The sequence below is a fragment of the Phaethon aethereus genome (assembly GCF_964289735.1).
Source record: "Phaethon aethereus genome assembly, chromosome: 2".
Taxonomy (NCBI): Eukaryota; Metazoa; Chordata; class Aves; order Phaethontiformes; family Phaethontidae; genus Phaethon; species Phaethon aethereus.
Window position 1 is genome coordinate 113,175,184 of NC_138582.1, and position 21,132 is coordinate 113,196,315.

Here is a 21,132-nt window from a genome sequence, read left to right on the forward strand (position 1 = left end):
CGCCTCCCTCCCTTCAGGGCGGGCGCTGGAGCAAGCGGCCACCGCCTCCCCCCCGCCGGGGCCAGCGGAGGGTCGGCGCGCGGGGCCCGGGGCTGCCGGCGCATGAGCACGGCCCGGCAAAGGCTGCGGATGACCCGGGTGAAAGAGCTGGTGGCGTACTGCCTGCTGCTGGGGCTGTCCTTCCCCCTCCTGCTGCTGCTGCCGATGCTCTGAGATGCGCCCGGCAACGGCTCGTCCCCGACGCGGGCGGACGGGCGGGAAGAGCCGGCGGGAGCCCCGCTCCGCCGTCCGGCGTGCGGCCGGTGGCAGCAGCACCGCGAGGGGCTGACGCGCCGGCGGGGGACGATGAGGAGCTCGGGCGGGCTTTGCAGCGGTGCCACCCAGCCTGCGCGGGCGGGCGGGCTGCCTCTCCCCGCGGGGGGGCCCGGCCGCGGCCCCGGCCGCGCTCTGCCCCTGCGGGTGTGATGCCGCCGCCGCGTTCGCCGCCTTCCCGCCCCGGCTGACGGGGACGCGTGGCAGAGCCGCGGCGTCGCAGCTCCCCTTTCGCCTTCCCAAGTTGGGGTTCAGCGGCTCCGGGCCGGGGCCGGCGGCGCCTCTGCCCTGAGGCGGCCCAGATGGGCCAGCGGCCGCGGGCGCTGCCGCCGCAGCCGCCTCAACGCGGGGCCGGCGGGCCGCCCTTCGCCGCCCTCCCTCACCCAGCCCCAGCGCCGCGGGGCCGCCTCAGGCCCTCCGCCTCCGCGCCCGCCGGGCACCGGCTGTAGCCGGGGCCAGCTGCCGGCCGCGGCGCTCGCGTTGCTGTAAACCCGCCGCTCTGCGGGGCGGAGTGTGTCCCCGCCGGCTTGCCGTGCGGGGAGGCGGGCCGAGGGCCGGCTGAGATGGGAGAGAGCATGTCCAAGAGGCTGAAGCTGCAGCTGGGCGGCGAGGCGGAGATGGAGGAGCGGGCTTTCGCCAACCCCTACCCCGACTACCAGCCCCATGGAGCCGGAGCCGCGGCTGCCTGCAGCGCGGCGGACGCCCAGCGGGACAAGGCGCCGCTCCCGCCGGAGGAGGAGTCCCTCCCCTTCGGCGCCGATGGGAAGGTGAGTCGCGGGCGGCGGCCGGGCGCGCAAGGAGGCGCCGCGTCCCGGCCGCCCGGGCCCTGCCTCCCTCGCGGGGCGCTCCTTCCCTCCAGGGGCGGGCGGCCACGGGCGCTGCCCCGGGGCGGCCTCTGGCGAGGCCCTGCGCCCGGCCGCGGCCTCCGGCGGCGCGGTGGGGCTGCCCGCGGCCTGTCCGCGCCGCCGGGGAGCGCCGCGCTGCCGCCCGCCGGCCGGGGCGGGCCGCCGGGCCGGTACAGCGCGGGCGGCGTTGCAAGAGGCTGCGGACGGGGTGAGCTGAGGGAAGGAGCGGGAGCTCAGCCCGGCCGCACGACTTGGAGTCGGTGGAAGGGACTGCCATAAGCTGCTATAAGACTGCCATTTTCCCCTGAATACGAGCGAACCCGGTGCTGGGCCTGGAGGTAGCTGCAGTTGCCACGGTAGTTCTGTCACACCACTTAGGAGTTGCCCGAGTTTCCCCAAAGAAAGCGCGCGGGGAAGGGAAAACATGAGCGCTCATCTAGAAAAGACGAATTTCTCCTCGGGTGGGTGACAGCGACACTCGGCCTTTAGGGGATGCTGGACCGTTCTCTCCGAGGCGTGTGTTTACTGACATGCAAACGTTCGTAGATTCCGGTGCACCATTATAGGCAGCTGGCAGCCGGGTCGGGCCCAGCAGAGAGTCTGTCTGGTGGCGCTGGTCACAGGAGGTTCGCAGTCTTCCTGCTCCGCTTGTCTCCTCGGCACCACGCGCTGCTGGCTGGGGAGCTACGGGCGTTTTAGGTTTTAAGCACAGAAGCTGCTCTGGCCGGTTGCCACGCAGGCTGGCTTAAGCCGCGGGAGGAGTATCAGAACATGAACCTTTTGTCATTTTAGCCCCTGAGCAGCCTCATCTTTCAGTAGTGTGCTGCTTCATCATCTTCTGGATGAAAAACGCTGCGTGGTGACACTGCTAGAAGCTCGAATGCGCTGGGTGGGAAGCCGAGTTTCCTAACTCGCTCGACTGTATGTTGAGGTGAATAAAGGAGAGGAGTCTTATCGCAGCTCTGTATTGCCCTGCTTGTGGTGATAAGGAATTGCCTTGGCTTACTGATAGGGTGGGACGAGGATGGTGATGCCCGGCAGCGAGAGGAGCATTTTTCCCGAGTATCGTAAGAGTGAGCAGGACAGCATCAGCTCACCGTCAGTCCGAGGCAATGAAAGGCTTCACTAGTTGTTGCAGTTGAGGTTTAAGGAGTTGTGTGTGGCTAAGCAGAGCACACAAAAAAAGAGTACTTCTGGGGATCGGTGTCTTACTGCTACATCTAACTGCAAGTATCAAAGGCAGAACTTGGCACTTGAAATGGGTTAAAAAGCAAGGGTAAGTTTGGAAGTGAAATCTGCTTTATTATTATTATGAAAATCCTTGCTAGTGTACTCAGTGCTGGTAAAACTAATTTCTTGTGAAAGAGAACTATGATTTCTTTGTTCTTTTGTGTCTGGCTCAGTATATAAAAAACATTCAAGTATGGTGAGTTGAAGTATGAAGGCAGAGAGGAGATGGCAGTACAGCTATAGCTGTATATCGTTGTTAAATTGGTAAAAAAACATACCAAGAAATTTCTGCTAAGGCCTTCTGTAGGGCAGTCATCCTTCTTATATACCTGCTTTAGATCGCACACCTAATGTCCATTTTTTCTAAAGAGAAAATAAGCCGTCATTCACTGCTGATCTAGGTTGACTACAGTTTTCCAAAGTGAGAACTGATACCGGAGGAAGGTGAACTTCCTTAAAATTTTTTTTGAGAGAATACTAACTGTATTGCCGAATAATTCAACTCTAATTTACTTCATATTTAATTTTGAATGAATCCAAATTCAGGACATTCTTCTGTTGCAGAGCTGAAATGAGTTAGTCAAGAATCTAGGGCTAGAAATTCTTGTCAGGAATATCTGTTCTGCTCTGCTGTAGATGAGTATACTATTTTAAAGTGGGTGCAGATGTTTTTTCCCAGAATCGATGGTGGATGATGTTCCTTGTTACTGTGTGGCAGTTGGCAGCTATTTGTGCAGCTTTGTTCAGAAAATACCTTTGAGCACCTGTGTAGCTGTGTATTTGATAAAAGGTGGTGTCTGGGCTTTGTTACGTTCAAAAGTGTGGTTCAAAAGTGTGAAGCTTCTCTGGAAGAAAAATCATCTGCTGTACCACATTAAAGTGATGTAAGTACAAGCAGCTTTCAGTGGCCTTCGAATTTTTTCAGCTCTGTGCATTCCATAGGAGAAGGCAGATGCGTGTGTACTTTTTCTTTTGTTTCTGCATGGGCAAAATCTGAGCAATTGTCCTTGTTTCTGTGCAAGAACATAGCTATAAGTATATTTATGTGTATTTATATTCTTTGCAGCATTTGCATATTGTCAGTCCTAGTACTATCCTGATTTATATGGGACTTCCTGATGAGTATTTTGAGGTGCTTTTGTTGTTTGTGTTTTTTGGTTTGGGGTTTGTTTTTTTTTTTTTTTTTTTTGCATTTAAGAGGCTCCAGACCTGTCAGAGAAATGTCTTTGCCTGCCTAAAGCCCCAGTGAAGACAAAAGGACTTTACACAGGTCAGGGAGTCTGTTCTGTAAACCACTGTACACAATAGCACAAGTTTCGTAAAAATGAGAACAGCTTTCAGAAGCCTCCAAGTACACTGCATAATTTCTTCCTCCCATCTGCTGCTGTGTGGAGCAGTGAGCACTGACTCACATAATGACAGCTAGAGGTGTGCGGTGCTCTGCCGTTGTCATGGAAGGCAATGCATTATTAATCCCTCCATTTGATTTCATAAGCTGCCACGATTGCCATCTACAATTCATCCAGCTGATAAAAGGACAAGAAGCTCTTCAAGTCCTTGTTTGAAATGTGAGACAACTGGGACAAAGTACTGCATATGGAAGCATGTGTTGGCATGCATAAGGTACAGTTCAGGAAGCTAGAAGGTGTGGGAGCAGGAGAAGAGAAAACAAAGTTTGGGGCTGCTGGTTTGCCTTCTTAAAAATAGTCACAGTAAACACTGCAGTCATCTAGATGGGCTCTGCTTATGTAGTTGAAATTCACTTTTTCTTAACTAGATTTCTTCACCATGAAAGTATTGTGGACTTGAGTTGCTTCTGTAACTTGTCTGAGAAAGCTGAAGGTGAATAATTCATCAGATGGCATTAATTCTAGATTAATAAGAAACATAATTTAAAATGTTAGTCTTTGTTTAAAAATATATCCTGTAGCTCTTTTCCTTTTGATGTGGATCCCATAGTGATACCTTAGCCTGAAAAAGTACCTAAAGATGTTATCTCAAAGTGGTCCAAAAGTTTTCAAAATGGAGAGGTAAATGGTGAGGGAGGCAGAGAAATGAATGGACAGCTATAGACTCAGAACAAAGCATATTCCCTAGTTCATGGGAAAATCAGTTTTTCTGTTAAGTTTCATTTAATTTTTAATTCACTGTAATTGTTTATTGGGGAATGTATTAATATTTGAAAAGCAGATGTCCTTCTGATAGTTTTTGCTGTAGGCAACTCTAGTTATAAACTCATCTATTCTTAAATGTGGCAATATCAAGCTGTTGGCCTGTGCAGGTTGGGAGCCAAAGAGTAACTTGCCTGAGCAGTGTTGTGCTTTGCTTTCCCACCTGAACTGGAGCAGCAGCAACCTATAGCTGCAATTAATGTCAAGACTTGTTGGCATTGTGTTGCCCATTAGCTGTGGGTGGGGGACTGAGAATGGGGAGCTCTGCACAGGGTTCCATAAAGCCCAGGCAGCCAGTTGTCCAGGCTCAGAAACTGTTTATCAAAACCTTTATGTGGGAGAGAGCTACGAAGCTGTAGTGGATTTCCTGGAAAGCAGAGGGGTGAGGAGAGTTTGCTGGTAAGGGGTGGCAATGGCTTGTTCAAGGATTTGGCTCCATGGGTGACCCATGAATATCAGCCTCGGGTTCCCCACCGTCCTTGGAGCCACCACAGCTCTGTGGCTACATCCATAGCATAGTCAGGTGTGATTGGGAGCCACCTTCATTCACAGCGTCTGCGGGGCAGTGACTTGGGAACCAAAGGCAGGCTGATACTACCTGCTCATCCAGGGGAAGGTGGAAGCAACCCCGTGCCTAGGCAACCTGATGTGGATTTTGTGTGTGTGCAAGAAAAGCATCCTTGGCATCAAGACTTTAACACATCCCAGCCCTCAATTTAAGACTGTATTTGTTGTGGAATCACAGGATAGTCTTTTACAGCACAGAAATTGGATTCAAGCTTTATGGATAGGTCACTAGGATGCCCAAACAGTAACTTCTTTTTTAGGCCTGTTCTTTCTAGATACGTTTTTTCTGACTTTTCATACTGTTTTAAGAATATTGGTAAAAGGTGATGTGTTCTGGCAAATGTGTACAATTCACTTAATTAGGCTTTGCAGTGAATCTGTTTTAAAGCTAATGATGCTTATTGGCAAAGATTATTGCTTAGTGGGGATACAGAATATTTACTTAGATTATCGTTTGGGTGATTTAGTGGTGTTTAGTTTCCTGGTGCTTCTCAATCTCATGTTAGTTCTGATAATTATGAGGCTTTTCCATCTTCCTTCTCCTTTAACATAGATTTTAAAAATAGATGTAAAGTTTTTTGTCATTGCCTCGGTCTTCATTCCTCTCCCTGTGCTATTTTCTTATATTTGTTAGGTTGTCTCACTGAGCATTTTAGTTGTCTCGCTGAGAGCAGCAGCAAGTTCTCTCTTTTCCGGGACAGATTCTGCAACCACTTACAATAGTGGGAATCATACCATTCATTGCACCAGCTGCAAAACTGAACCTCCAGATCCAGTAAATATTTCTTCCCACTTCTTTGCCAGAGATGTGGGATGAGGTAGCTGCCTGCCTTGAGATGGCCACTTCTTTGGCCATTTCCTTGTACCCCATCTCAGGTGCATGCTTTTTTAACAGAGGATTCAGAGTACTGCAAATCATGTTTCCGTTGAAGGAATGTTTGTTTCGCTTTTTGTGAGTCTTGGTCAATCAGTTTAGTGCACTTCATCGCGCATTACTAAATCATGGCAATTACTGTGCACAGTAAGGAAGAAGGAACACAGAACTGTTCCTTCTTTCCTACAGCGCACATCAGCATCAAATGCCACTTAGCAGTTTTCTGATGCTTTTATATTGAAAGCCTCTCCTGTTTTTCAGGACTAGGCTTAACCATGTGGTTAAAGTGTATTTGGTTTTAGTCAACCAGTTCTGAATGAAGATACTTTTCTAAATCAAACCCGAAGTTCTGATTAAATTGTCTCACCTTCATACACCCTTCACCGGCTTCTGGTTTTATCTTGCAGATCTGTGTGTTAATGAGTTGTTACTCTGGCTAGTTGCGTGGGCAAGTGCAAGAATAGGTACTCATTTTCTGGTGAAAATAAATTACATTTGGGGTCTAACTGCACACCGATATGCTGTCAAGTTCAGTATGTGCATCAAAATAATTTAGACAATGTTTGTCTGGAGAAGGCTCTGGGGAGACTTTATTGCAGCTTTTCAGTACCTGAAGGGGGCTTCTAAGAAAGATGGGGACAGACTTTTTAGCAGGGCTTGTGGCGATAAGACAAGGGGTAATGGTCTGAAACTAAAAGAGGGCAGATTTAGACTAGATAGAAGGAAGAAATTTTTCACAATGAGTATGATGAAACACTGGAACAGGTTGCCCAGAGAGGTGGTAGATGCCCCATCACTGTAAGCATTCAAGGTGAGGTTGGACAAGGCTCTGAGGAACCTGATCTAGTTGAAGACGTCCCTGGTCATTGCTGGGGGGTTGGACTAGATGACCTTTTGTTGCGTTACGAGGCAGAGCAATTTGGCAGAAACTAAACCCCCTTGCTTTCCAGTCGATCCTCAGACTGGGGGCGGCTGCAATCAATAGTGCGATTTATTGAAGCAACAGATATACAGGTTCTTTGGATTGCCGATGATAAATTCACTACCTATAAAGCACGTGCAAATGCTAAAACTACAAGGGACACTACTTGGCTATAAACGCGTTAAAAGATGTAAAGTGACTCTATACAGAGATTTCTAAGTTTCCCGGGGAGGCACTTGGTATGACCAAGGGTTCGAATCTTACCCAACGGCGTCCCGATGGGGGGGGAAGAGAAGCTCAGCCCGTCGACTGATCCCAGAACTTAGAGTAGTACATGACGATGGGATCTTCCCTAACATCCAGCTCTTAAAACACTATTTTATAGTGGTTTACTTTGTAGGTGGAGCTTGAGTGACTCTAGTCATACATACCTTTATCAGGATTGGTGCAGAATTCTCTCTTCGCGTTTAAAGGTACAGACTAGGAAAAATTCAGTGCGCACACTCATTGAGGAGGGGTCGCACCTTGGGGGGGTGGTAACTTTTGAGAGGGGTGTGTGTTTTAGTATTATAATGATATTATAATTAGCAAAGTTCACTCTAAGTACAGCACTTCATCAAAGTTGGCAGGTCCTTGGCCCAGGACATCACAAGCGCAGCTTATCAATGTACATCCTGTGCATCCCTAAACTCCCCTGTTCACAGAGCATGGCCGGGAGGTCTCCACTCCGCTCCACCCTCCATGTAATCTCTCCCAGAGTCGGCACACCAGGCGCCTCTGATGTGGCTAACATCCAAGGCTGTTCAGGGAGTCTCCATGGCACAGACCCGTTGTACATGAGTGCTACGTTCCACCTGGTTTCAAGGCTGTTCTTAGAGGGTAAATTTCCAAAGTACCCCTCAGCGATTACTCCACACCTTTAAAGGTCCCTTTCAACTTAGAGATTCTGTAATTGGTGGAGGTTTTCGCTTTTTATACAACTTGTGGACCACCTAAAAATGTCCCAGCTAGGGTGGAGACCTCTGTGTAGTGAGGGACTTCAAATCATCATCACAACAGACTTCTATTTTCTTAGTTTACAAGAAGTAGTATGCTGGTGTTAGGCTACCTGGAGGACCAGTGATTTTCAGTATTGCTCTTTTGCTTTCTCAGCTTCCGTTTCCCAAAACATAGGATAATGTTCCTCAGTGTCTGTTAATCATGTTTATTTTTGTTGTGAATAATCTGAAGCTTTTTGGTGACTCTTTATGATGATCTAAATCTTCAGGCTTTATTCTTTTGGAACCTAATCAACAGTGAGACCAATAGCTCCTTTTACACACAAATGCATTAGATGTAATTATGAGACACTGCTTCTTACTTAAGCAATTCTTTCTGTGACTTGAATGGATTGCCTTTTAATGCTGTTTTTCACACTTTCATCTCCTCTGAGGTAGAGTGATACCTGCTTTTAAAGCCTATTCCTAAACTGGCATTTGTAGTGGTGTAGTAATTTGCCTGCTCCTGTTGATTTCTCTCTCTCTCTTTCCCTCCCTTCCTCCTTTTCTTCTTTTCTTCCTTTTTTTTTTTCTTTTTTCCCCACTATCATATGTACAGCACTAGGTGCCAGATCACTGAAAAACAGAGCAATGTGTTCTACAGACAGTAGTGTTTCAAATTATTTATTAAGCATGTGGTTTTGCAGAACTGGCATTTGTTTCTGGAAGGACCTAATTGAGTAGTAGCAGAGAGCTGCGTTTAACTGTTTCAGAGGCAGGGTTATGCGGTTTCTTAGTATCTGGTATTTTCAGACAAGAAAAAAAAGCTGCTCTTGGAGCTCTAAGTCTTTTGATTTAGGAAAAAACAAAGCAAAACTTGTTTTTCTGTGCAAAAAAGACAGGTTACTTCCCAGCTGACCTTGCTAGATTCTGCATGTGGGACCCTACTGCCATTCCTTCGGGTCTGCTCTTGCAGGAGCTCTGTGGAGGTGAGTGTGAGACCTCATCTTGCTTCAATAAACCTATGCTCTAGCGTGTGGGTATGAAACCTGGCTTCCCTAAGTTAGTGGCAAAGTTCCCAATGATTTCAGTACAGCCAGGATTTCTCATTTCAATAGAGCTGTGAGTCATCCACCACCCCGTTCTCCCTTACCCGTGGCTGTCACGTCCCTCGTGCGGTCTTCTATGCGAGTTTGGTTTTTGAATGAGTCCTTGCTGCAGTGCCAACTTGAGCTGTATTTCTCCTCTGTGAAATACACTTCGGCTGAAAGAAAACCCAGCACCATGTTATGTCTCCTGTTCTACATATCACCAACAATGAAGTCACTTTTCTCTGACCTGATTCGAACTGAGATGAGGTGAAATAAGTATTTATTTTGCTTGTCACTGTGTGTATAGGACATTTCCATGCTGCTTCTGCAGAATCAATCGCTTCCTTCTTCAGTCTAGTTTTGTACATAGCATCAGTCCCCCAAAAGCTGATGAAATAAAATAGAGTTGATAGCCAAATAGAGTTAACAGCAACATAGTTGTTTTGGGAGCTGGTGGTGGCAAGAAAAACTGGTACATTGGCAACTTGTGAAGAAGCTGAGCTCAGGTCTCCATTGTCCTGCCGTGAGACTGCAGAAGTTACTTGGTGTAGATGTGTCACAGTGCAAATAAATAGAGAGGTGTTTTTGAAATACATAAGTATGTAAATGTCTTTGACAAAGGCAAATGAGATAGCTTGCCCTGTGTCTGTCAAACCAGAGTATTACTTTTAACTACAAAAGGAGTGCCATGAGGTTTCATGGTTGCGTTGTCAGACTTATGTAAGCACTGTGATACCTGGTCCAAATGTGCATGCAAACTTTAAGTTACAGGCTTCTCTTACCTACCAGAAATCATGATATAAAACACATAGCAGCTGCTTATTGTCTCATCTGTTCTTGGTGCTGGTTTGTTTTAAAGCTGCAGCTGTAAAGCAGGGTATGGCTGTAATGGAGATGTAGGTCAGTAAGGATTGGTATGTTATTGTAATATCAACTGCAAGTGAAATGTGCATTTCTTTTAGGGGATTTTTATTTGCATCATGGTGTATTTTTTGTGATGTCCGTGTAGTGTTAGTGCTGAGTTTACAAAAGAAGATGATTTCAATTCTTTTTAGGAACCCTACAAATGAAAGAAAGCAGATAGGGGAAACAGGTATTGCTGAGAAGGGCAGCATAATTTGGACACTGTGTCATTAGTGCCAAAGGTGAGTGATGTTATATATATGCTTATATGCCTTACATTTTTGTTGGCTTTAGAAGGCTTTAGGTTGGGATGTAGCTTTGCATACTGCCTCACTGAAATGGAAAAAGTGATATGGTTCAAATATATCACAAAACAATTAATTTGCAAAATCAACATATTTGTATTTTTCTGCACTACTTCTGTTTCATGCTGATAATGAGCCTTTCTTGTTACCATAATCAATATGGTGTGGGGTTCTGTTGGGTATAATGGGGAATGAGCTCTCATTTTTATGTTTTTTTGCGTTATGTAAAACTGAAGCAGTGGTTGGGATGATAGTGGTTGCTCTTCCTGCAGCAGCAGAGGAATAATGCAGCAGTTGCATTCCTGGAAAGAGCTTTTTCTAGTTAAAAGATACTCTTCAGCTCCTGTTATCACCCAGTCTGTTGTGAACCAGGAGTAAATGTGATACTGGATATTGGAGTTCAGGCTGCCTGGTTTTCATTGTTTCCTACACGAATAACAAGAGTCACCTGAAGAAAAGGCTGAATGCCAGCTGGAATCATCCTTATGAAATGAGTATGCCTCTCATGAAAATCAATCTGCGCTCAACACGAATTAGCATACTTTATGCTCAGCTGTAATGCTGCCATAAGATTCCTTGAAGAAGGTTTATAAATCCTCTAAAGCCACCTTTCAACATTCATTTCTTTATGTAATTAATTTATTCTAGTGCATGTAAGCATCTGTTATAAGCTTATAGTGGAATCTTATCAAGAACAGTGATGGTGCTCAGTTGTTAAAAGCTTCAGAACAACAAAAAGAAAAAATGATGCAGTGGTGGAGAAAGTTTTTCCCCTTATTGGGGAAAGGTAGCTGGGGAAAACTTTGTTGCCACTCATAAAGTATTTACACTGGCATAAGCTTGGGAGTAGCTTTGGGCTGATAAATCATTATAATTAAAAAATCCTTTTAGCTGTGCTTTTCTAAGCACTGAATTAAGATAGGTAAGTTACAATTCCCGTGTTAGAGAGAGGGATGTGCCAGCCTGAGCTAAATTATTTGCGTGGGACCGAGGTTTCAAAGCAGAATCCAGGTGTCCTGATGTCCTAGTACTCCCCTCCTGCCTCTAAGTAATTAGATTTGGTGTTTGATAAAAAGTACTCTGATTTGGTAACAGCAGGTGTATTGTCAGAACAAAAAGATAACCAACCAGCTTGTGATGTGTAGTAGGTAAATAAACAGGGAGTCTGAAACCTTAGTTCACTCTTGTCAGATAAGCTGAGCGCTATGCCTGGATGCATTGGCGTGGATATCCTCACGCTGTTTCACCATATGCCTTAGTATTGGCATAGCTGTCTTTTGAAGGAGAGAAGCCCTGCCTTTGGGAAAGGTTTTGCTTTGTGTTGAGACTTCACTGAACTAGTCAAAAGGGCTGGAGGGGGTGGGGGGAGCGGCGGCGCTGTGTGTGCATGGTAGTTTCCTAACAAAAGTTGCTTAATTACTCTTCGGCCTTAACATGGCCAAAGAGTAGTAGGTATCAGATGCTTACTGTGTTTGGTTGCTATTTCTAGAGTTACTGGAGAAGGTTAATGGGACTCTAGCTCCTTCCTAGAGCGGTATGTGCAACATGAGATATACTGGCACAAGTTCCTTCTTCCTTCCTATCCTACCATTATAAAATGGACTTGAACCATTGACCCTGGAGACTTCTGGTGTGTCAGAGGACTTGTGTAATTCCTATTATCTTTCTGATTTCTGAATCTGTTGAATGGATGTTTGAATTCACTGATTTTTATTTGAAGTTCTGCTCTGAACAGGAGTGCAAAGTATGGTGTATTTTAATTAATCAGGTGCATGGTGACATCCAGGACCCATGATTTATCTGAACCCTTCCCTTTTGGCATGTGTTGTAATCAAGGAAGAACTTACATTACTAATGAGCTAATTTCTCCTTCTTCAGTAAAAAAAAAAAGTAGATGTGTTTAACATCAAACTAAGACTTCACCAATCTGATTTGTTCCAGCTGCTATCTGGGAGCAGACTGGGGAAGCAAGGCGTGGAAGGAGTTCAAGCACTGTTCAGAAAACAGTAGCTTATTCTCGGTGTGAGGTGGCAAGTAGCCAAACTGTGTAATGTAATTTTTCTGATGACCACTGCATTTGTGGCTCTTGATCTGGGAGATGGGGAAGCCCTGATGGCTTCCATGTTTCTGTAGAGTTTCTCTTCTGGCTGTGCTTGGATAACTAAGGTGTGGGTGGCAAGTGATGTTTGCCTGGGGCTTTCTGTAGATGATGGAAAACACATCCAGGAAATATTTTTGGGTGTCACAAGCTTTGTGTACACCACTATTTTGTCAGAATGATGCAATTACCTGGTAATGATAAAGTTTTTCTTATAGCCTGGGAAGGGAAGAGTGGTTTTGTTTCTTCTTCTCTAGCTCTGTAGTAGATAAATTGTGCTATTAAGTAAACCTAGCCCTTAAGCTCTATTTAAATATATAAAATAGTTGTTAATAAATGTGTTAGTAGGAAAAGCTGATCAATAAGTGATACTGTTTAATAAAAAAACCCAAAACAACAAACTAAACATTTTTGATTGTTGCTTCTGATGCTCCCACTCAAATGTAGAATTGTCCTGTGAAGAGACTTCATGAATACTCTTTCCCATGAAAGTTGAGAGCAATAAATTCTAGTTAATTGACTATTTCCATGTTCTATAGGCTTAAGGGAGTAATCAATAATGCCATGCAGTACATACTGCATCGCATGCAGTATGCTTAATGATAGAGAAATGTTGGCAAGAGCGAAGTATCCTCTGTTATATTTCATATATAGCATCTATGTAAACTTTTCTTGGTCAAAAGTAAAAGCAAGCAATGTATAAAATCAAAGATTTGGTTTTTTTCAACTTCATGCATGAACTGAAGCTGCTGAGCTACTTTTAGTCATCCTCTTTGCGTTTAGCTCTTCCTGTCAGGTAGTTCTTTAATATGTCACTGCATTTAACAACCTCCTCTCATGATAAAGCATGTCAATCCTAACATTGTTGTGGGGTGAGGAGAGAGCAAGAAGCAGGAGGAAGGGCATTTAGATGACTTGCCTTTTGTGTGGCAATCACAAGCTGAGACATTAAAAAAAGTCTTGAATTTAAGAAAGAAATGTGAATACATCATGACTGATGTGATTGAGTGCATCATTAGAGATGATGGCTTGACCTCGACTTGATTGTCTCAAATACGAGCATTTATTTTCCTTTCTCTATTTGCGGCTCCATAGTGCCACAAAGGATGTGCAGGGACCTTGTGATGAGAGCAAGCACCTATAACATGAGGCTTGTAGGTTCACTGTGCTGTGTTCATCCATAATGTGGTCTGGATACAAGGACCCTGAATGAAGTATTGGCCCATGGAGTGACAGCAGATGGTTGTCTTCTGTTCACCTTTTACGCAGTTCAGAGAAGCATTGCTTACTGTATTAAGCGCCTGAGATAAGAGGCAGCGTATAATTACAGTCACAGTCTCCATTGCTGCTCTTCATGTGACTTTAAAGCATCCCCAGATAACTTTTGACTCATGTAGATACTAGTAACTTACTCTAGTATGTAATCAGAATGCATTACATGGGACATACTTAAGATGAACCACTTTGACACTGCTGATTGCTGTATGTAGTGTTTATTCCCTAGTTATGTTTTGTTTGTTTGTTTTGTTTTGGTGTTTGGTTGTTTTTTCCCTCCAAACAAGAAAGTGGAGCAGACAGTTTGCATTCTTGGATTCTTTCCTTTTCTGACTCACTCCTTTTCTCCTGTCTTCTGTTTTCAGGTTAGTGCTCGGTTCTCAAAACGTATCCAGGCAAAAATCAAGGACCTTCTGCAACAAATGGAGGAAGGGCTGAAGACGGCAGACCCCCATGACTGCTCTGCTTATACTGGCTGGACTGGTGAGAACGCTAGAATTTGGATGGGTGTAATTGGGTTTATTCACTGGAGGAGGTTCTGATATTCTCACAGGAGTGGCAGAAATACTCTGATACAGGCATTTGTGTGAGTTTGTTCTTTTAACTCTGAACCCTTGGTCGCTACTGTCTGGAATGACTTCCATTGACTTCATCAGACAAAGCTACACAGAGATAATTGGCTTTTGTAGATGGAGATCTTTATCTTGCAGGAGGAGAGGATTTTCTAAGGCTGTTCTTTCTTTCATCTTACCTCTTGTTTCTTTAAGGTTTTCTTAAAAGGGGTTATTTTCACCTTTTTCTGTTGAACTGACCATTACTTAGCAGTTGTCTAATGGTAACAACACCTTCCAGTCATTGTGGGAGGGGAGCTGGGGGGAGGTGTTCTGTGCCCAGGAGCTTGGAGCCTTAAGACCTGCAATATTGGTAGTTTGGCTGTGCTTGTTCTGTCTGTACAAAAATGATAAAATGACTGTGTGAGGAGGGGGAGTACGGAGGTGCGGTTGCAGGATTGTGAAGTTCATGAAGATAAACAGGCATGTGCAAGCGCTGGTTATTGCTCGCACCGTCGTTTAGCATTGCGTCACTGATGCTGTCCGAATGTTGAATGAGCCCTTCTGATCCTTTAGGCAGAGCCTGCAGTTGTCAAGCCTGATGCAACCACTGCTCTTCAAGCTGCCAAAACGCTTTTCCATCTAGGCCTCTTAAGTGCCACTTTGCTATTACAATGGCATATTCTATTCCTGCTCTGCCTAGTTCACGCTTCAGGCATACTTATGCTTTTAGCGCAGCATGTTTGAAATGTGCCCTGAGGAGATCTATTCTTTTATCTTTGTGTTGTGAGGGGGAGCAGCTTGGAAAAACTCTCCATGCTTTGTCTGAGCTCAGGCTTAATTCTGGCAACAAAAGGGTAAAATTTCTTTGCTTTCTTCTTGTTGTTTTGGTACAGATGGTGCTGTGGGTGGATGGGTGGGGAAGTTTTAGACAACTCAGATGGTACATGTGTTTCAAGGGCTGAAAGTGAGTGGCTGGTGAGTGAGTGCAGAAGATCTCAAGTGGTAGGCTTTCTCTTGCTGACATTAACAAAACAGCTCCCAGGGAGCTGTGTGCTGGTACTGTGACTGACAACTGAAGTTACGGCCGATAAACCAGAGCATGCTGAAAATGAATCATAAGCTAAAAGTAACACAGCCATCATTAGCTGAAACAAGAAGATCGAATCATAGAATCATTTAGGTTAGAAAAGACCTCCAAGATCATAAAGTCCAACCATTAACCTAGCACTGCCAAGTCCACCACTAAACCATGTCCCCAAGCGTCTACAACATCTTTTTAAATAGCTCCAGGGATGATGACTCAGCCACTTCGCTGGGCAGCCTGTTCCAATGCTTGACAACCCTTTCAGTGAAGAAATTTTTCTTAATATCCAATCTAAACGTCTCCTGGCGCAACTTTAGCCCATTTCCTCTTATCCTATCGCTTGTTACTTGGAAGAAGAGACCAACACCCATCTCGCTACAGCCTCCTTCCAGATGGTTGTAGAGAGCGATGAGGTCTTCCCTCAGGCTCCTTTTCTTCAGACTAAACAATCCCAATTCCCTCAGCCGCTCCTTATAAGACTTGTTCTCCAGGCCCTTCACCAGCTTCATTGTCCTTTTTTGGACATGCTCCAGCACCTCAATGTCTTTCTTGTAGTGAGGGGCCCAAACTGAACACAGGATTCGAGGTGTGGCCTCACCAGTACAGAGTACGGGGGCACAATCACTTCCCTAGTCCTGCTGGCCACACTATTCCTGATACAGGCCAGGACGCTGTTGGCCTTCTTGGCCACCTGGGCACATTGCTGGCTCATATTCAGCTGGCTGTCAACCAGTACCCCCAGGTCCTTCTCCACTGGGCAGCTCTCCAGCCACTCTTCCCCAAGCCTGTAGCATTGCATGGGGTTGTTGTGACCCAAGTGCAGGACCCGGCACTTGGCCTTGTTGAACCTTATACAGTTGGCCTTACCCCATCAATGCAGCCTGTCCAGATCCCTCTGCAGAACCTTCCTACCCTCCAGCAGATCAACACTCCCACCCAGCTTGGTGTTGTCTGCAAACTTACTGAGGGTGCACACAATCCCCTTGTCCAGATCATTGATAAAGATATTAAACAAGACTGGCCCCTATGCTGAGCCCTGGGAAACACCGCTTGTGACCAGCTGCCAACTGGATTTAACTCCATTCACCACAACTCTTTGGGCCCAGCCATCCAGCCAGCCTTTTACCCAGTGAACGATATGCCCGTCCAACCCATGAGCAGCCAGTTTCTCCAGGAGTATGCTGTGGTAAACTGTGTCAAGGGCTTAGTAAAGCCTTTAATGATAGCCTTATAGGTGAACAAGTAACAGAGTTGAATGAGAGTGTGGTTTTTCCATCCTGTAGAAGGATTGCCGGCTACATCTATTCCAAGCTGTAAACTTCTTTCAAGGCTCGTGTGGAAAGGACTTGGAATAAAAATATTTAAAATATTTTAAAATACTCAGTGCAAATACTTTCTCCCCAGACTGGCTCCTTGCAGCATTTTGCTAGTCAGAAGGCAAAAGCAATGCTGAAAACAACTGCCATGCTTGTTATGTACCAAGTCCAGACAAATCTTACTGGCAGTGCAGTCCTGAGCATTGGCTTGTACTTTATGAAACATCTTTAAAAATCTTGGAGCACATACTGTTGGCATGTAACAGTCATAGGAGTCATGTTAGAATCCATCTTGCTCATACAAGTACTCTTTGTATGTGCTAGACATCTTGGAGGAAGCCATTAAAGGAGTGTTGCACAAGGAAGGACTGGATGAACTGGACCTCATGGCTACTTTTCTGATCATTCTTTGATCAAGCCCAGATATCTACACATTTTTAGCAACATAAAAAAGGGTTACAGAAATCCCAGTAAGTAGCTCACAAGTTTCCATACCTCTGAATTGGGCTAACCAAGATCTGCAGCTCTTCTGGGCCTCGTGTGTTCTCCACTTTAATTGTGGCTCAGGAGAATGCTCAGCCTGTTCAGAAACAGGAGCTTGAGATGCAGTCTGGTCTGGAGGCAAATGTTCTACTTCTGCACATGTATGCTTGCAGTCGGACAACGAACATCCACTTAGATGGATTTGTTTCACTTTCTTCAGTCTACATTGTTGCAATTTTTAAGGTTTAGGTTTATTTTGTTTTAATGGAAAACTATGTAATGAGTTTCATGGAGTGAAGCTTGATGTTGCCTTCTGGCATTGTCTGAAGAGTTTTTGTTTTCTGGCTTTTACAAACGAACTTAACATGGAGAAGTTCATAATCTTGTTGCGAAATACATTTAAGGGTTATAGAGAACTTGGCAAGTTGAATCCAAAAACTTATCAAAAGATTCTTTTATACATCAAGTGGAAAATAAGTCACTTCTTGCATATAATAGATTAATATTGTACAGTCAGTGTACTTGGTCATATAAGTGGTTGTTAGCCCAAGTTTTTGAGTCTTCAGTGATTTCTTCACCAAGCGTTGGTGCCTATGTCATGAACTTTCTTCATTCTCTGCAAATTGTGAGTCTGCCATTGGGCTTCAGTCTGATAATTTTTTTTATTTTTGTCACAATCCAAACTGAAATGTAATCAAAATAGATGGCCTGATGCCTTCCATTGCATAAGCTAGGACCCTTGACTGACATGTTTTAATTGCCTAAATACCTGTTCACATTTGAATTACTGGTTCAGAGGCACTATAGACAGGAATATGATATACTTATAAGGAAAAGTAAATGAAACTATCTCTTTTTCATGTGGTTGTTCCAGGTATTGCCCTCTTATATCTGCAGCTGTACCGTGTCACGAAAAACCAGAGCCATTTGCAACGATCTCTTGATTATGTGAAGAGAATCCTTCGCAATCTGAATGGCAGAAGAGTTACTTTCCTCTGTGGTGATGCTGGGCCACTAGCAGTGGGTGCAGTGGTTTATCACAAGCTGAAAAATGACAGTGAATCTAAAGAATGTGTTGCCAGGTAAGTGGTTGATGGTGGAAAAAGCCATGCCCTTCATTTGTAGAGAGTGTTGGTTCAGTAACATTAGCGAGTGGAGTTTTGGAGGACAGGATTAAAAAATGGAGGCACTTTCTCCCCTGATACATATTCAGCAGAAGAATAACAAAATAGGCTTTATCTTTATTAAAGCTGGCTTACGTTTGATTCGTATTTAGCGGGTTGAGTCCTTTATCGCTGTAAGGACAGGATGTCCTGGCCATATCTGTAGTGCATGCACATTTTGATTTTGTCACATTGAAGAGACATCTAACAAAAGCCACACGCTTGTCATCGGCAGTATGTAGTGTTTGTGCAGTATGTGATGCTTCCTGTAAAGCATGGATCTTAATTGTAGATTCATTACAAAGCATGTACACTGCAGGGATCTGGAAACGTCCAGACAGAAACATAATACATTGGATTGATCTGTAACAAAGATTTAATAAAGCAAAGTAGACGTATTTGCTGAACCGTCAAAGGTAAGGGTTTTTATTAGGTAAAAGCATACCCTTCATAGAAGAGTAGCCTGAAAAAATTCCAGCCCCTTCTCAAAGTAATCTAAATGTAACAAATGTCTTGACAAATCCCACTTAGAGGTAGAGCTTCCTTGGAGAACTGACTGTCCCTTTGCTGGTATGGAGCTCACTGCTGACATGACAGGGGCTGGAAGCACTGCACCCCTGTGGACTTTGCATTTGGCACCAGCAATCCACCTGGTAGCAGTTCAGCAGCATACCTTAGGCTGCCAGAGTTTGTAGACTAGCCCTGTGTCCTTATCTCCATTCAGGTTTATATTTGGAAATATCATGTTCTCTTTCGAATTAATCTCTGCTGCTGTTCCTGACTGAATATTTCAGTTTTGAAACGGGTGGTAGGTTTGGGGTTTTTTTGCTTTTAGAACTGGCAATAAACTTGGGCATGTAATTTTGGATGCAGCTAGGAAAGTAGTGGTGTTGTAAGGCATGAAATTTTGAATGCAGCTAGGAAAGTAGTGGTGTTGTAAGGCATGAAGGCATGAGTACAGCAAAATGAGATTAGCGATAAATCTTTTCATCTCGCCTCTCTTTGGAAAGTAATTTCTAGGAGGAAGACTGAAAAGGAGGTTACTTTGATTATTTGTTCCTTTTCTTCCTTTTTTGTTTACAAATATATTTATGACACCAGCTGAGTGGTACATTATAGATGTCGAAATGTAATCTATGATTGCAGTTTTAACTTTTTACCTTGCTGCTGTCCAATTGTATGATTTGAATAATAAAACTTAACAGTGGACAATTTAAAAGAAAGTAATTTAATTCTAAGTCCAAAGAAAGGAATGAAAGTCCTTAGAAAGGAATTCTAAGTTCCAAGAAAGGAATGATAATATAAAACTCACTTTGAGAGTGGCTTTTCCCTCTTACTAAGCAGTGACAGCATAAGCAAGCCATTGTGGTCAGTGTTTTTGCTCCAGCATGATGTTAATGCTAACATTTTTGCCGAGTAATAGTGGTTGGGGGGACCTGGGAATTGAATTTGGTCTTAATCCAGATTGTCTTGCCCCCTCCCTCAATTTAAAATGTGATCGTCTCCATGGTTGCATCTAATTGCCAATTTCATCACAAAAGATAGGAAGAGACAGGAAGGGAGTGGGCAGGGAAACAGATCTCTGCTCCGCCTCAGTTGTAATGCAGACTGGTAGAGCAATAGCAGGGAGTCTCTTTGGAGCAGATGAGAGTTGAGGTGGCCAGCCCAAGGTTTTTTTCCATTGCTAAAGGCAAGCAAAACACTTGTGCATAATAGCAGTGCCCTTTTCAAAATTGAGTTGCTAAACATTTGAGACAACATGTTGTCTAAGGAGAGGGACTGCTGAATGGTGGTACTGGGATTTTTTGTTCGTTTTTGGTTTTTCCCTCTTACATATCTACAATTAAGGATACTTGCTTATGTAAAATTTCCAGGGGCTCCAGGAGGTTTCCCTGTTTGTTGGAGTAGCTCTCCAGCCTCATCCAACCCTCACCCTGCACCCATGCATCTGTTTCTGTCTACACAAAAACACAGTAGTTGCACTAATATTCACCTGGCTCTGGTTCCCAGTTGCCTGTCTGTTGGGGTGGCAGGCATGCAGAGCTCCTCTGTGTAAACCTGGCAGCCAGCTGAACTGAGGATGACTAAAGGGAAGCTGTGGGGCTTTGGCACTCGTTCTGCTTCTAGTTTGATTGATGGCTTGTGCAATACGTAGTCCAGTATGGTCTCTAGAAAATATGCTCTCTCTCCCTGCCTTCCTTGCAGGTTGTTGCAGCTCCAACGGACAGTCGTAAGCACAGATGCTGAACTTCCAGATGAGCTGCTTTATGGCAGAGCAGGTTACCTATATGCCTTGCTGTACCTGAATACTGAAATTGGTCCGGACACTGTCCCACAGTCTGTTATCAAAGAGGTAGCATACTTTTCTCTCTCCAGTGCCACAGCATCAGTGAGATTGAACTGGAATCGCACCTTCACATAAGTCAAGGGATTAAGAGAGGGAGGATGGAGAGGAGGGGAACCTAGAATTGGGAACTCAGTCTCATCTATCCCTCCTATCTCTTCCCCCTCTCCCTGCTCCCCAGCTGGGACTGAGACAGGCCAGTGCGGTTGGGTCCATGGCCGACCATGGAAATGGATCTAATATGTAACTAGTTTTGGAGTATTTGAGGATGAGAAATTGTTACCAAAACCTTAAGAAAAAAGTGTTGAAGTGAAAAGGAGAATTCAGAGTGGGAGGGATGCACGATTGTTCTGCAGATACCAGAACTAGAGAACGGGGAGGCTGGAGGAAAGAGTGGTTAGAAATAAGTATATATTGAATTTCTACTCTTAGAAATAGAAGCAATTCCATCATTTAGGAAAAATTCCGGTTCTACCTCAACAGTCAAGTCCAAATGAATTTAATAGTGTTGTCCTATCACTGTTTATTGTGGCTTATTCTTTATTGTTGTTTTAGTCATGACAAAGCAAAACCCTCTGAATCAAAGTAAGTGAGACAGATGGAAGGTGTGTGTTCTCT

General features: G+C 44.7%; 1 protein-coding gene across 1 annotated transcript in view; it reads left to right on the forward strand.

The window, feature by feature from the left end:
* Positions 1-873: 873 nt before the first annotated feature.
* Positions 874-21,132, forward strand: part of LANCL2 (LanC like glutathione S-transferase 2) — a gene marked incomplete at its 3' end in the record, with an annotated part of 33,742 nt that continues 13,483 nt past the window's right edge. Inside the window, exons 1-4 of the mRNA XM_081996966.1 lie at positions 874-1,079; positions 13,936-14,053; positions 17,882-18,089; positions 20,376-20,523. Of these exons, the coding sequence (XP_081853092.1) occupies positions 876-1,079; positions 13,936-14,053; positions 17,882-18,089; positions 20,376-20,523 (678 nt within the window). The 5' untranslated portion in view covers positions 874-875. The remainder of the gene's footprint in view (positions 1,080-13,935; positions 14,054-17,881; positions 18,090-20,375; positions 20,524-21,132) is intronic.